This window comes from Hylobates moloch, unplaced genomic scaffold (genome assembly GCF_009828535.3).
Source record: "Hylobates moloch isolate HMO894 unplaced genomic scaffold, HMol_V3 SCAFFOLD_1, whole genome shotgun sequence".
Taxonomy (NCBI): Eukaryota; Metazoa; Chordata; class Mammalia; order Primates; family Hylobatidae; genus Hylobates; species Hylobates moloch.
In genome coordinates, this window is record NW_026652276.1 from 220666397 (window position 1) to 220681874 (window position 15478).

The following is a 15478-nucleotide window of genomic DNA, read 5'->3' on the forward strand; positions in this document are numbered from 1 at the left end:
AGAGGGGCTCAGGTCTATGGGCAGTACTGTTTATAGATGTCCTTAGATGGCTGCAAAGCAGGTTACTGCTGAGAGAAGTACAGGAGATGTATGCAGAGAGGGAGAGGGACATGCTGAGCCTGGGGCTTTGTGTCTGCATCCCATGCATTCATGTTGGTATGCAGTGACAAAGCCTGGCAGATAGAAAAGATGCTGGTGAGTCCAGATAACTGAAATGGAGGTGGCTTTGACAAACACAAGCCATTGACATTATGTCCTCTCGCCTTTCTCTTCCAGAAAAAGACATCACTTGAGACTGAACTTGCATGCCAAATGAGGCTGTGTAAGGAAAATAAATTCGAACTTTGGAATTCTCCAGTTTCCCCTATCTTAGCCTTCATACTGATCCTTTAGCAAGATAGGTGGAGGTTACCAGTGGTTTCACATTCAGCACTGTCTACAAGAGGTTTTGCCTCTAGAAGTTGCAAGGACCAGAGAATATGTAGGAAGAAACCACGAAGATATCTTGGACACAAATAGAATTTCAAGTAGGGTGTGTATGGATGTCACATTTGATAAAAAGGACAAAGTCTTATTTTACATATGTTTTCTATACTTAGAAAGATTTTGTGCTAAATTTCATTGCAAAGCAAATTGATTTGTTTGAAAGTAATCATGAAATTGAGTGGCACAGATGTCTGATTTTAAGCCACATGTTTTAAAGTGGGTGTGCTTTCGCAGCATCGCATAGTCTGCCTGGGACACGTGTGCACGTATGTGGGCATCAGTGTCTGTGTTTTGTCAGATGACATGACTTGTATTTCCTGTTTTCTCCATATCACAATCTCTTCTGGAGGCTTCTTCCCCCTCAACCCTCCACATTCCCCATGGTCTGCTCATATCTAGACCCCCCCCCAGCCCTTAGCCCCTGTGGGTGTCCCTGCTGGGGGTCCTGGCACCTGTATCCTCTAGGTTCCCAAACTTGTGCTCGGTGGTTCCACTTTCTCGCCAGCCACTGCTCCTGCTGCTGCTTCCTTCCTGATGTCCCTGGAATCCACTGACTTTTTTCAATTGTGACTTCCTGGTGCCTGGGACCTATAAGGCTCTGACTAGAAATGTTCTGGTCTCTACTTCCCTTCCGGACTTCTTGAGCACAGAGGCTAGATCATTCTTTCCAAAAGACACCTTTGTGCATGTCAGCACCCCTGCTCCAAAATCCCAATTATGGCTTGATGAACATGGTATGCGCCTTGGTCTAGTGCCCTGTTTTCCCTGGTTTGGTCAACCTTACCTTCTACACTTATCTCCCTCTGCTCTCCACTCTTCTGACACCAAGATTAGTTTACTCATTGTTTTCCAGGCATACTGTGAGCACAGGCCTTTCCCTTCATACAAGTTCTCTGACCCATAGCATTCTCTCCAAGCCTGTGTGCTTTAAGGCCTAGCCTGGGTCCCACATGCCTCATTGTGAAACCCTTTCAGACACCATTAATGGAAATGAATTGCTCCTTCCTTTGCTATCACACAGTACAATATAGCCTTCAAGCCCAGCTCCTGTCACAATCTGCCTTACAGTACGGTTGGTCTTTCCAGCCTAAAGTCTCCTGGGAGGGAGGGGCTGTGTCTTAGTGGTGTTTTCCTCCAGCCTGCAGTGGTCTCTCCTTCCTCTCGATTCTGTAACACATAATCTGTTTGTCTACCTGGCCCCTAGTGCATGCTATTCTGCATTTTGATTAAACTATTTTTGCTTACAGCCTTTCTCACCATGGAGACCATGAGCTCCTTGAGAGGCTGAATCTTCTAGCTCTTTGTAGACTCAAGGACAAATGGCACTTGTGTCCTGATATGGACCCAGTCTCCAGTGTGACCATCAGACATGCATAAGGTTTTCCCCTAGTTTCTAATCCTGCTTAAGGACCAGTTGAAGAAGCCCATGAGAGGGCAACAAAAAGTTTTCTACTTCTGTATATCCTCCTTTAGCTCTCAGAAAGGTAACTAGCCTATCACTTGCCAGAGAGGAGCACACAGAGAACTGGGAAGAGCTCTTGCAGCTGACAGATAGTAATAACAAGAAAAAACAAGTTAAAAAAAAAATCAGAGACTGGGGTCTTGCTATGTTGCCCAGGCTGGACTTGAACTCCTGACTCAAGTAGTCCTCCCACTTCAGCCTTCCAAATAGCTAGGATTACAGGTGTGCACCATTGTGCCTAGTGAAAAAGCAAGTTTATTGATGACACAGGTTTTCCAAAAATGGAAGAAGTGATTCCTGGAAGCAGTTGTAGTAGATGTTCAAATGGTTCCAGAAGGAAGGGGTTTGAGCTTGGTCTATAAACTCAAATTCAAATTCTTGGTAGAAGGCTAGGTCCAAATAATAGAATTCCACGGAAATGTTAGAGAAGTGGCTGATCCACATGATAAACAAGGAATAGCTGAGAGAAGACTTATTATTCAATATGTTCCAACTGGGTAACCTGAAAGTTTTAGAAAGTAGAGGAAGTCAGCTGCCTTGAGACTTAACGGGTTATGAATTATTGACCCAGCTTCTTTGAGACCTAAAGGATGGTAGATTCATGATTATTTGGGAAATGGTTCTTTGGTTAGCCTACTGGATATATGTTAAAGGTAGCAAGAGATTCTTTAAGTAGTTTAATGTCCTTCGACTTCTAACATAAAACTGCATATATTTTATTGCTTCTAAATATCTAAATGGGCAAACAGCTCCAAGGAGCTCATGTAGAAAGCTAGCTACTAGAACCAGCAATGAACAAAAGAAGTCTTGTTGGATTTAACGAGCAGACATCACCTAGGAAAGGCATTTGGGGACCTCCATAAGACTTACTTAAGACTTACTTATGCTGCTGTGTATGTATATTTTGAGTCCAGACTCTGAAGCCAGATTGCTGGCTGCAAAGCCTAAGCCCATCTCTCATGAACAAGTGAGGGCCTTTGGTAAGAGAATTAATCACTCTGTGCCTCAGTTTCCTCCTCTAAAATGGAAATGATAATAATAAAACCTATCTCACAACGTTGCTGGGAGGATTAAGAGTTATGGTGTGCTTAGTAAAGCCTGGCACATAATAAGTGTTAGCTATTAGTAATGATGTTATTTAATAACAACAGTATCAGTGGAGGGAAAGCATGCCTTAGTACTTAAGGCTGGGTGTGTCCTGGGTAATTTTTTTTTTTCTGATGTATTCAAAAGTAGGGAGTAGTAGAATCCAATGCAAGAGAACGGAAATCCTGTTCTTGGACCCTTTGCTTTTGTGGGATGTCATTTTCCCTTCCCCACAACTCTGGCCCAAGCATCACACTAAGTTACCAGCTACTTCTACTTCACCCCGGTCCCAAGCCAGATCTGGATGGTCTCAGTGCCGTGGAGAAGACGGGTGTTCTTATTTGACAACTGCCTTTTGATGGGCAACCCTTTTAGTTTTGCAGAGTCTTTGCGACACCCTTTGGAGTGGATATGCTGGCTGTCATATCACCAGCAAGATGGCAGTGGCCCCCCCGCCAGCCCATCTGGTCAGGGACCACAGTTCTCCAGCCTGGCAGAAAGACATCCATGGGAAGGACAGCCTGCTGGGGAGACTCCACCTGACATGACGCCTGCATTGGAGGGGTGCTCCTTCCTCCTGTTTCTCAGATGCCTTTGATACCTGATGGGGCAGATGGCAGATGGGGACAGGTTGTTTGGGGTTAGGGAGTTAAGACCAGGTGTCTCATGAGGGCTGGTGGGAGAAACAAATGTCTTCAAGGAGGTAATGAACAAAACCATGCTGATTTTTGTCAAGAAGCTCACAGGTCTGGCTATGGATGCCTTAGCCTTAGGGCTGGGCAAGGTTAGTTTTCAGACTCCCAACAGCTCTTTCACCCTAAGGAGAGCTTCAAGAATGCAAACGGCCCCCAGAGGGCAGCAGATACCAGGTGGCCCCTCCTAGAATTTGGGCAAAGGGAGATGGCAGGCTGGGAAGAAAAGCTAGGCCTGAGCAGGCCAATGTGCCACAAGGATGGCCTAGGGGAAAAGCGTGGGAAGGGGAGGGGCTGAAAAGCAGGGGCAGTGACTCTTCAGTGACAGGAGGGACCTTTCAAAGAGTGGACATAAGGTATTCACATTTCAGGTACACACACATCCACACAGAAGTCTTGTCATTCAAGATTGATATTAAGACCAAAAATCTGGGGACCCTTCTTTGGGGGAACCAGGAAGATTGAAAGATGGGAGTAGGAGTTACAGTTTCTTAGACACTAGAAGCAGTCTCAGCTCAGACTTGGAGATTATTCATTCAATAAATATTGCCTGGGTGTCATCCAAGTTTCAAGCAGTATGTTAGCTGCTCGTTCTGCCAATTTCCTGGAAATCTGGGAAGAAAACCTTAGCTTCCTGATCCCATTTAGTTCCAGCTGCTGGGATTCTGGTGACAGGCTGATCAACTGATTTTCTCCATGACTCGGAGAAAGGACAGGGTTTATCTGTCCCAAAAGGAGATCAGGTAGATCCAGCCATGTGGGGATGAGGGGAAGGGCCTGAACCGGGAGATTCCCTGAGTCCTTCCCAGTTCTAGAATCTTTATTTTTTTTAGATTAAATCCATGTTTCCATGATCTTTTTCTTTTTTTTTTTCTGAGACAGGGTCTCACTCTGTCCCCTAGGCTGGAGTGCAATGACATAATCATAGTTCACTGTAGCCCTGAAGTCCTGGGCTCAAGCAATTCTCCCACCTCTGCCTCCTGAGTAGCTGAGACTATAGGCATGCACCACCACACCCAGATAATTTTTGTATTTTCTGTAGAGACGGGGTCTCACTGTGTTGCCTAGGCTACTCTTGAACTTCCTGGCTTTAAGTGATCCTCCCACCCTGGACTCCCAAAGTGCTGGGGTTATAGGCATGAGCCACTGTGCTTGGCCAGTTCTGGAATTCTTTACCAGGCACACATCAGGCATAAAAGGATCACAGCACCCCCTTCCCCCTATTCCCACATCAGGACAGAGGAAAGCAGTAAGGGGAACCATCTCAGAGAGAATGCCCCTCACCAGTCCTTTCTGGGACCTGTCAATGTGGCCAGCAGTCAACACAAAATGTGCCTGGGTCCCTCAAAGGAAATAACCTTGGACGCAAATACTTTGTTCAGTTGTTGAATATGACAGCAGGAATTTTGCCTCCTGACTAGGTATGATGGAAAATACAAGTCCTGAGGCTCACACTGTGCAGCCTGCCTCTCTTTCCCTTCTGTTTCCCACTTACCTGGTTGTGGACAGTGGTCAGCTGGTTGTTAAAGGTCATGGTCAGGTTGGTGGACGTGCTGGGGGCCACGTGCGTGATGAAAGGGGTTTTGCTCTGGTTCACCGTGTCATACATATTCACCCGACGCTTGCAGATCTCCATGTTCTGGAAACATGATTTGACGCTGTTCATGCAAAAGGCAGAGGCATATTGAGACATAAGGGGAGGGGAAGAGGGTGACATGGGATGAAGGGGAGAAAACAGAGAAAGAAAAGGAGAGAAGGGTTAATTCAGTAAACAGGACAAGCAGGGAAACTAAACTTTAGGTCTAAGTTTCTTGGATTGCTTGTGCAAACTGTGCTTGTGCAAATGCACAGTTATTCAGATGAATTTTCTCCAGTGCCCTACTACCCTTTCTCCATATAGGTTCTATATATCACAACAAAACTGACTGCTCACACTGCATTCTCACATCAGGTCCACCTGCAGCGTCACTGCTCATTCTCAACTCTCAGCCTGGTTTCTGGCCCATAAACCAATGTATAAGCTCTCTGAATGGGGACATTAACTAGCCACTAATAATCCGCCTCCACCTTTCCCAAAGACAACCCTTGTGCTCACCTTCTTCAGCTACCCTGGGTCACCAGCACCACCTAGGGGACGGCCAAGGAACTCTCCAACCCGGTATGGTAACCCTACTGCCACACTTTCTCCCACGGGGGTTGTGCAGGTAGGTAATGGAAACAGTAATAATACTAACAATTAATAATAGTGGTTAACATATATTAGTGTCCTAATAATAATACTCTGCAACCTCTCACTTGGTCCGGCGACATCCATAAGACGGAGACGTGATTCTCGTCCCTACTTCACGAGTAAGGCTGAAGCTTAGGGAGGTAGGGAGTTTCCCGAGGATAGGTAATCACTGGCTACCTTCGTATATACACATACGTCCTCTTTCACCAACTTCAGCCTTCATTTTCTGGTCTAAGTCTTGTCCAGTTACATGAAATAGAAATTTTCTCCTTTTCTTCCCCCATTGCATCTGCGTATCAAAACAAAACCCCAACTACAAAAGTAAAGTATAAAAGTGGTGCTGAAACCAGCGTCAAGGAAAAGGAAAGCCACAAGTGGCTTCAATCACCCAAATTCTTGAAAATCGACCAAAAAGCGTCCTTTGGAATTTATACAGCGCTTCTCATTCATTTCTTGTAGTTAAACTCACTTTTCCTCAAATGCTAATATTCAAGAAAATAAAATCCCTTTTAGTCTGGGTGGGGTGGCTCACGCCTTAATCCCAGCACTTTGGGAGGTCAAGGTGGGTGGAGTCCAAGAGCTCAAGACCAGCTTGGACAACATAGGGAGATCCCACTCTCTACAAAAAAATATAAAAATTAGCTGGGTGTGGTGGCACATGTGCATGGTCCCAGCTACTTAGGAGGCTGAGGTTGGAGAATCACTTGAGCCTGTGAGGTCGAGGCTACAGTGAGTCATGATTATGCCACTATATTCCAGTCTGGGTGACAGGGCGAGACCCTGTCTCAGAAAAAAAAAAAAAAAAAAAAAGAAAAAGAAAAAGAAAAAAATCCCATTTAATTTTCAATTCAAAATGTCTATTTTAATTATAAAAAATGTAATAACTGAATATGAGTAAAATAAAAGTTTTCTACTATTTTAGGATTACAACTGTGTACTACTTCAGCACTCTGTGGGTATGCTATCTTTGGGGCTAAGCAGGTGTCTGTGGGCTATTCCCAAACATCCTGTGAAAAATGCATTCCAAGTTTCAAACGACTGACTGAGACGCGACTTAGAGTAGAATCTTCTTTCTAAGATTCTGACCACTTACACTGGCCGCGTCATGCACACGACATAACCATTTACCGACTGATGATGCTGAAGAGAAAACGTATTCTGCGGTATCCAATAGCTAAAAATACTCCTAATAATGCTGTTAATGCCAGTGTGTTTTCAGCTCCTACTAAGTACCAAGGTCTTGCGCGTGGAGGCTGTAGCATAAAACCAATGCATTTTGTATTCTTTTTGGAATGGGTTTAAAGCATTTGATGGTTTCCTGACAATTCAACACAAAATTTTTATACTCCTTCAGAATTTTCTAACTGAAATCTTTCAAGTTTTGGGTTTTAGGAAAGGGCAAGTATTTTCACTTTAGGTTTATAAGAAGATTGGTTTTAAAAAAATTGTACACTGGAATCCTGGTACGGAGAAAGGAGTGGGGTCTCTTCCACCTAGTAATCCAGTAGCTGTGGCTCAGCTCCCAGGGCGGGGGTGCTACAGCCGCACAGGCCTGGAGGTTTATCCTTGCTCTGGAGTTCTTCAAGGTCTTCCCAGCAAGTTCTAGAGAACTGTAGGGACCAGGCCTACTTTCAGGCAAGCCTAGGTGTGTTCAGAGACCCACTTTTCCTTCTTAGGCTAATTTCTGAGTTCTAACTTGTCAGTGCCCCTCTTGGGTTCTACACGAAGTTCTGAATTGGTTGCTGATGCTCACGGTCTCCATGTGACCAAGCCATGAAACACTCTACTGATGCTTCCTTACAGAACCCAGAGGTGGAAGGACTCTGAGGTCATTAAAGCCCCAGGCTATATGCGAGTGACTGTCTGACTGTTTTGGTGCAGACGGCTAAGAGGACCTCTGCAGAGGGCACCCCCATCCTCAGTCTCCTATCCATAGCTGTTTCTAAGTCATCCCATTTTACCCCTAATATCAAAAGACTGAACTCATGGGAGCCCTATCCAATAAATTGCCAAGTTTGCCTTTCTTCTTCTTGTGGTACAGACGGACAGCTCTGTGGCTGACCCCTATGGCACTCAGAAACAGGACAAATCCAGACCAGGCATGGTGGCTCACGCCTGTAATCCCAGCACTTTGGGAGGCCGAGGCGGGCAGATCACCTGAGGTCAGGAGCTCGAGACCAGCCTGGCCAACATGGTGAAACCGTCTCTATTAAAAATACAAAAATTACCCGGGCGTGGTGGCCTGTGCCTGTAATCTCAGCTACTCGGGAGGCTGAGGCAGGAGAATCGCTTGAACCTGGGAAGTGGAGGCTGCAGTGACTCAGTGAGCAGAGATCGTACTGCTGCACTCCAGCCTGTGCAACAGAGTGAGATTCCACTTCAAAAAAAAAAGAAACAGGACCAATCCCGTAACAAGGGTAGGAGAGGGATGGGTCCAAATGAGTTTAGTTGTTTCAAGCATGGTTTTACATTAAAGAGGCACTATCTGTTTGTTGCAATGCCATTTGACTTGCTTCACTGATAGTAAGACACAGAACTGAAATGGAGGCAGCACTATCCATGGTGGTGCCACCCACTCACTTCCTGTAGGCCAGGAAGGGGCGGGTCCAGCCTTGAGACCCAGCCCCCTCTGACTGGAGACAGCAGGGCCCGCCATGATACGCACAATTCTCACATCTCCAGGCTCTTCTCACAGGATTCCCTTCCCCTCCTGATCCTTATAGAATCTGTTGCTCTCTTGAGCACACCCCCTTCCCCTGCAGACGTAGGATGTGATTATTTATTCTTCCACATCCCAAGTACCTCAGGGTTGAGAGGCTGAAGTGAGACCCTCCATTACCTTCCCATCCACCAACGGCTTCCTATTTTTTTTTTTTTTTTGAAGGAGTCTCGCTCTGTCGCCCAGGCTGGAGTGCAGTGGCACTATCTCAGCTCACTGCAACCTCTGCCTCCTGGGTTCAAGCGATTCTTGTGCTTCAGCCTCCCAAGTAGCTGGGATTACAGAAGCGTGCCACCACGCCTGGCTAATTTTTGTATTTTTAGTAGAGACAGGGTTTTACCATGTTGGCCAGGCTGGTCTCGAGCTCCTGACCTCAGCTGATCCTCCCTCCTTGGCTTCCCAAAGTGCTGGGATTACAGGCGTGAGCCACTGTGCCCGCCATGAATTCCTTTCCTCTCCCCTTCGTTCACTGAGGCCTTTGCCACTGGCTGGATCTTCCTCTCCAAGCCATTCCCTGCCTCGCCAGGAAGGCTTCAGAAGTCACAGGTCCCTTTTCAAACATCCTGGCTTCCCGCTTACTTCTCATGTCCAGTGACTTTTGTTCTCAACCCAGTACAGCCACTCATTCCCTGGACCGTCAAACCTGAAATTGCTCCACCTCCAGAAACGACAAGTTCAAGCATCCTGTTTTCCCAGCCACATTCTTCTCCATCTGGCTCATTCCACTATGACCATGATAACCCTTCTCTGCATTGACCAGAACACCGTGTTTACTTGGATCCCCTCCCATCTTCACTTCCTTTCCTTGTGGGCAAAGCCTCCAATAGCCATCATTCTGGATTACAGTTACTCTCTGGCTAGCCTCATCAGCTTCCTTGTCAATCTGTCTTCTTCTCTTATCAGCCTGGCAAAAATTCCACCTGGACAAACCTAGATCAGAAGACTGATCTGTCTTCTCTATGCCTTCACCTGGGGAGATGAGTTACACTACAAACAATTCATGTCGAACCTCAGGGCTCAACAATTCCACCATATTTCTCTGGTCAGTTTGCTCTGCCACCTTCTGCTCCAGCTACCTAAACTTTCTACCCTTCTTAAACCACCCTCTACCTCGTTCTCAACAGATAACCTCATTGCCTACTTCTGAGAAGCAGAAGCTGTCTGACAGGACTCCCTCAACTTTTCTCCACGAGACCAGCACATATGCTGCCATCCACACGCCCCTTGTCCATCCATCCTTCCAGTGACACTGGCCCATCCCTGTGCTCTGAACCCCGTCTTAAAAACAATCCCCCTGACCCCTCCCCAGTCACCCCTCTATTTCTTCTCTTACACAGCCTCACTTCATGAAAGGTTGCTATTTCTTCACCTCTCACTTGGTCTTTCAACCTGATAAACTGGTTTCTGCTTTTACCACTCCACTGAATGGCTGCCACTGCGTTACTGACAACTTGTGAGTTGTTAAACCGAATGGACATTTTTTTCCAGACTCATTTGACTTGTGCGGCAGCAGACAGATCTTTGCTCAACACAGATCTAACCAGCTATTCCCTTGCTGAAGAATCATTTAATGAGTTCCCATTGCTTTTTGGATCAAGATTAAAAACCTTAACATGTACGGCCTGCCCTGGCTGACTGGATGCCTCACTGTGTCACCTACTGCCTTCTGGGATGGGTGCATGGTCCTGCCTATGGGGGAGTGTCCTGTCCATACAGGCAATGCCCTGCCTGCTCATGCCCATCCTCTTCCTCATCCTTCACAGGCCACTTCCTGGGAGTCTTCCTGGTTTGCCCCAAAATGAGGCTCCCCTGTGGGTATGCTCTCATCACACCTGATACTTGTCCTTGTAGTAGCCTGGTGATTTGGGCATCACTTGTTTTATACCATTCTCTCTCTTACGAACTGCAAGCTCCAGTGGGCAGGGCCGTCTGCTCTACTCACCATTGTACCCCGGCACACAGCACTCTGAAGAAACGAATGAACAAATCCAAACCCAAACTAGACTGAGTCCACTCTGGGATGGTTCTTGGAGCAATCTTTGGCCCTGAGACTAGTTTTGTGCTACAGAGACTACCATTTCGGGCACCTCTCTTCCTGCACAGATACCCAGAGTCAGGGTCATCCAGCAATGTGCTCTCCTCTTCCCTCCTTTTCAGTGTGAAGCCAACTGCAGGCCAGGGACCCAGTCCAGCCACTGCCCACTTCCTTTTTTTCTTTTTTCTTTTTTTTTTTGAGATGGAGTCTCGCTCTGTCACCCAGGCTGGAGTGCAATGGCGTGATCTCGGCTCACTGCAAACTCCACCTCCCGGGTTCAAGCAATTCTCCTGCTTCAGCCTCCCAAATAGCTGGGATTACAGGTGCGCCCCACCACACCTAGCTGATTTTTGTATTTTTAGTAGAGACAGGGTTTCACCATACTGGCCAGGCTGGTCTCGAACTCCTGACCTCAGGTGATCCACCTGCCTTGGCCTCCCAAAGTGCTAGGATTACAGGCATGAGACACCATGCCCGGCCCTGCCCACTTTCATAAATATTTTATTAGAATGTAGCCTCACTCATCTGTTTATGTATTGCATCTGTGGCTGCTTTCAGCTACAGTGACAGCTGAGTAGTTGTTACCAAGACCTTATGGCTGCAAAACCTAAAATATTTAGTGTCTGGGCTTTTAAAGTTTGCCGATCCCTGGTACGAAGCATCAAGCAGGACACCTACTGTGTGCTGTGGGGAAAATCGAGTAAGTGTGTCATGGTGACAAAGGGATGGTTCAGGGTTTCGATTGGAGTGATTCTCTTGTCAGCGTCAATGGTCAGCATTTTCTTCAACAGGTCAATGAACTCCCGCCGGTCAGCCTTTTCCACCAACATGTCGCTCCCTTCCAAATCTGTCGTCATGTTCACCTGGACGCAAGTAAGGACAGGTTACCAAGGAAGACCCCAGCGTGCCTCCCCTCTCCTGGCTCCCCTTATTTTTTGCCCTGCAACTTCCTCCTGATCTCTCAAGTCCCCTTTCTCAGTTCCCAGGAACTCTGCCCCTATGGGAGGCACCACCCACATGTTGTCATTGCCCACAGGATGTGGCTTTTCTCTCTGCAGGAAAGGCAGAGAGGGGCTGTGCCCCAGGAAGGAGAGAGGGCCGCTGCTGGGACCTGCAAATATATCTGAATGACAGGATGTAAACTGCTCCTGCTTTCATCAGTTAAGTTGAAATGCAGCTTTCATCACTCCTCATTAAAAATAACCACAAGATGAAAAGAGTTCTGGAGACTGGTTGCATAACAATGGGAGTGTTAATACTATTGAACTGTACCCTTAACAAAGGCTAAGATGATAAATTTTATGCTATGTGTGTGTTTGCCACAATGTTTAAAAAAGAGTCACGGCCAAGCAGTAGAAATAAGACACAAAAATGTCTATGTATGTATGTATGTATGTATGTATGTATTTAACCTTTAGAGGGAAGTGGAAGGGCCTGAGTGTGCCTGTCCTCCACCTACAGCATATCATCCTTCTCATGGCTTCCCCAGTTAGGGCCAGAATTATTTTAGTCCCTGTGTTCAATGGAGTCACCTCTGGCCAAGACAGGCAGGATATCTGAACGCAGGATTTTTCTTCCAAGGGTGAGTCTATACTAGGATCGTCTTTAAAAGGCTTGTTTTGTGGTGATTTCTGTATTTTCCAGGACATGGTCTGGAAACCAATTTCAGTTTTCTCAGACAATCTAAGCTGCTAATCAACTGACAAGCACACTTTACACAGAATCATGATTTTTGGTTATAGTCATCTACAGTAAGAGGGGTGCTAAGTGTTTACTGGTGTATAGCTTTGTTTCTCATTGCTTTGAAGAGAAAACTCACTTTGGGTTGCCCTGGTTTCAGACTAGTTTTCACACTAAAAATAGCTGAAGTTCTAGAATTTTCTCTGGGGCACAAAGGTGAGAGCCTGTGGTCCCTGCCAGTGAACCGAGACTGTGTAGCAGATTGAAGTGTATCCCCCTAAAAGATATATTAAAGTCCCAGTCCCCAGTAGGTGTGAATGTGACCTCATTTGGAAATAGGGTCTTCGCAGATGTAATCAAATTGAGTTAAGATGAGGTCATACTCGATTAGGGTGGGCCAGTGACAAGGCAAGGGAGATGTGGACACAGAGGCACAGAGGAGACACAGGACAAAAGCCATGTGAAGAAGGAAGCAGAGATTAGAGGGATGCAGCTACAAGTCAAAGAAGGCTGAGGATTGCCAGAGCTGCCAGAAGCTGGCAGACAGACACGGATGCTCTTCCCCTATGGCCTTTACAGTGAACATGGGCCTGCTGAAGCCCAACTTCCAATTTCTGGCCTCCAGAACTGTGGGGGAATGAAAGTCTGTTGTCCTAAGCCATCCGGTTCATGGCACCTTCTAACGGCTGCCCCAGGAAACATATACACTAAATCTTGGGCATTAAACCCATGGGTACTAATGGGCTGGAATTCTTCTCATGATAACATCAGGAAGATAGGCCAGTACTATATTACAAGTGGGAACCAATAAACTGGAATTTTTTTTTTTTTTTTTTTTTTGAGACAGAGTTTTGATCTTGTTGCCCAGGCTGGAGTGCAGTGGTGTGATCTCAGCTCACTGCCTCCTGGGTTCCAGTGATTCTCCCGCCTCAGCCTCCCAAGTAGCTGAGATTATAAGCGCTCACCACCATGCCCAGCTAATTTTTGTATTTTTAGTAGAGACGGGGTTTCACCATGTTGGCCAGGCTGGTCTCGAACTCCTGACCTAAGGTCATCCACTCGCCTCGGCCTCCCAAAGTGCTAGGATTACAGGCATGAGCCACCATGCCCGGCCAACTGGAACGATTTTAAAGGAGCCGGTATGAAGTTTTAAAAATGTTTCACACACCAAATGGTATCTTACTAAGGCTGGCTGTAACTGTTTAAGGTCAAGGTCAACCACTGCAGTTGAATAATGTGGATTTCAACCCATTATCTTCTATTACTATTGCAGAAGTCTTGCTGCCCTTGGTTTTAAAGGGCTTACGTTGCATACTCACCCATGAAGCTTACCTGGGCCATATCATCTAAACAGTTGAAAATGTACTTTCTTGCTTCTTTTGACTTAATCCCTGTCTCTGCTTCATGGTCATCTGGTGTCTGTCAAGAGAGGCAAAAGCCGATTGGTAACGTGACTTAGCTCCTCATCACTGGGACTCAAGCCTTGGAACTCCTGTGTCTCACAGAGGGTCTCTTTCCCACATTTCAGAAGATATTTTGATTCTTCAATGACCTGCACACCTGCAATTCCTTTCTCTCTTCATCCACACCAACCCATCCCTCCTTCTTCCCATGCACATGTGTCAGGGGCTGGCTCTGAGTCAGGTACGGAGCAGTCTTGCTCCGTACCACAAGCTGATCAAGGTATGCCACATCATTGATCAGCTTACAGCCTTCTCTGAGTCTAAGGAATAAGACAAGATTCCATTGTGGAAAAGCAAAGGGCTTTCCCATGCATTTTCCAACTTTATTTAATAAACCCTTATGCACATAGCTCTTGCTACATGCCAGACATTGTTCTAAAGCACATTTATTCATTTAATAGTTTTGACAACCACATTAGGTAGCACAATTACTATCCCCATTTTCCAGATGGGGAAACAGGAAGAGAAAGCTCAAGGCACTTGCCGTGGTCACATGCCAGGTGGCAGCTGGCCCTGGAGTCTGTGGCTGGGCTGCCCCTCTATTGGTGGCTGAGACACAGACATACATTCCCCAAATGGCTGGGGAAACTGCTGTTTCCAATTACTATGGATTTTTGGACTCATCCATGAGGTAATCCAGAGGTAATTAATCCTCAAAATCTCACTCAAGGACAGCACACCTGGAGCGGCTTAAGTCCTGGGAACAGCTGGACACGTGGGACTAAGGCTCTTCAATAAAACACAGCAGCAAACTCCAGCCTCACCCTCCTCCACCGGAGGACTCTTTTTACTGGACCTGACCTTGACACTCACCCTCGCAGTTGTGGCCTCCCATCAATAGCCTGAGTGCTTGCTCAGTTCCCAAATCTCTTTTCTCAGTCTTTTGTGACTACTGGATATATATTATCTTTAAACCATATTAGAATTTGGCTGCAGTTTCCATTTAAAAAAAAAAACCCAAAACAACAATAAAACAAACACCCACCCACCCCGCTGCAAAAAAAGAAATACCTAAAATGAAACATATTTAAGACTTTATTATTTTCTTTTTACCAGGAAAATACTTTGATTTTAATTGTTAGGCACAGATCAAAGTGAAAGCAAACTGTTTCTGTTAAAGTGAAGCCCTTGCCCCTGGAGTTTCAGGTTTATGGTTACTTGTATGAACCAGACACCTCCCCGGGCCTTAGGACATTCTCATGGGCTCATCAGGCAGCCTCATTTGCCTGGAACCCCTCTCCCTAACCCCCATCACCCCAGCCGCCACCCCACACTTCTCTACTGGGCAAACCTGCTTCATTCTTCCTTTTCTTTTTTTGAGACACAGTCTCACTCTGTCGCCCAGGCTGGAGTGCAGTGGCACAATCTCAGCTCACTGCAACCTCTGCCTCCCAGGTGCAAGCGATTCACGTGCCTCAGCTTCCCGAGTAGCTGGGATTATAGGCGCATGCCACCACGCCCAGCTAATTTTTAGACTTTTAGTAGAGACGGGGTTTCACTATGTTGGCCAGGCTGGTCTCGAATTCATGACCTTAAGCGATCCGCCCGCCTCAGCCTCCCAAAGTGTTGGGATTACAGGCATGAGCCACCACGCTCCCTCTTCATTCTTTTTTTTTTTTTTTTTT

At 46.3% G+C, this 15478-nt stretch overlaps 1 protein-coding gene across 6 annotated transcripts in view; it reads right to left on the reverse strand.

Moving 5' to 3' along the window:
* The window catches only part of HIPK2 (homeodomain interacting protein kinase 2), a 205433-nt gene that overhangs the window by 42591 nt on the left and 147364 nt on the right, over nt 1-15478 (reverse strand). For all 6 annotated transcript variants that reach the window (XM_032761917.2, XM_032761916.2, XM_032761915.2 and 3 more), the window contains 3 exons: nt 13723-13809; nt 11389-11573; nt 5222-5384 (listed from right to left, as the gene is read on the reverse strand). In XM_032761917.2, the coding sequence (XP_032617808.1) occupies nt 5222-5384; nt 11389-11573; nt 13723-13809 (435 nt within the window). The remainder of the gene's footprint in view (nt 1-5221; nt 5385-11388; nt 11574-13722; nt 13810-15478) is intronic.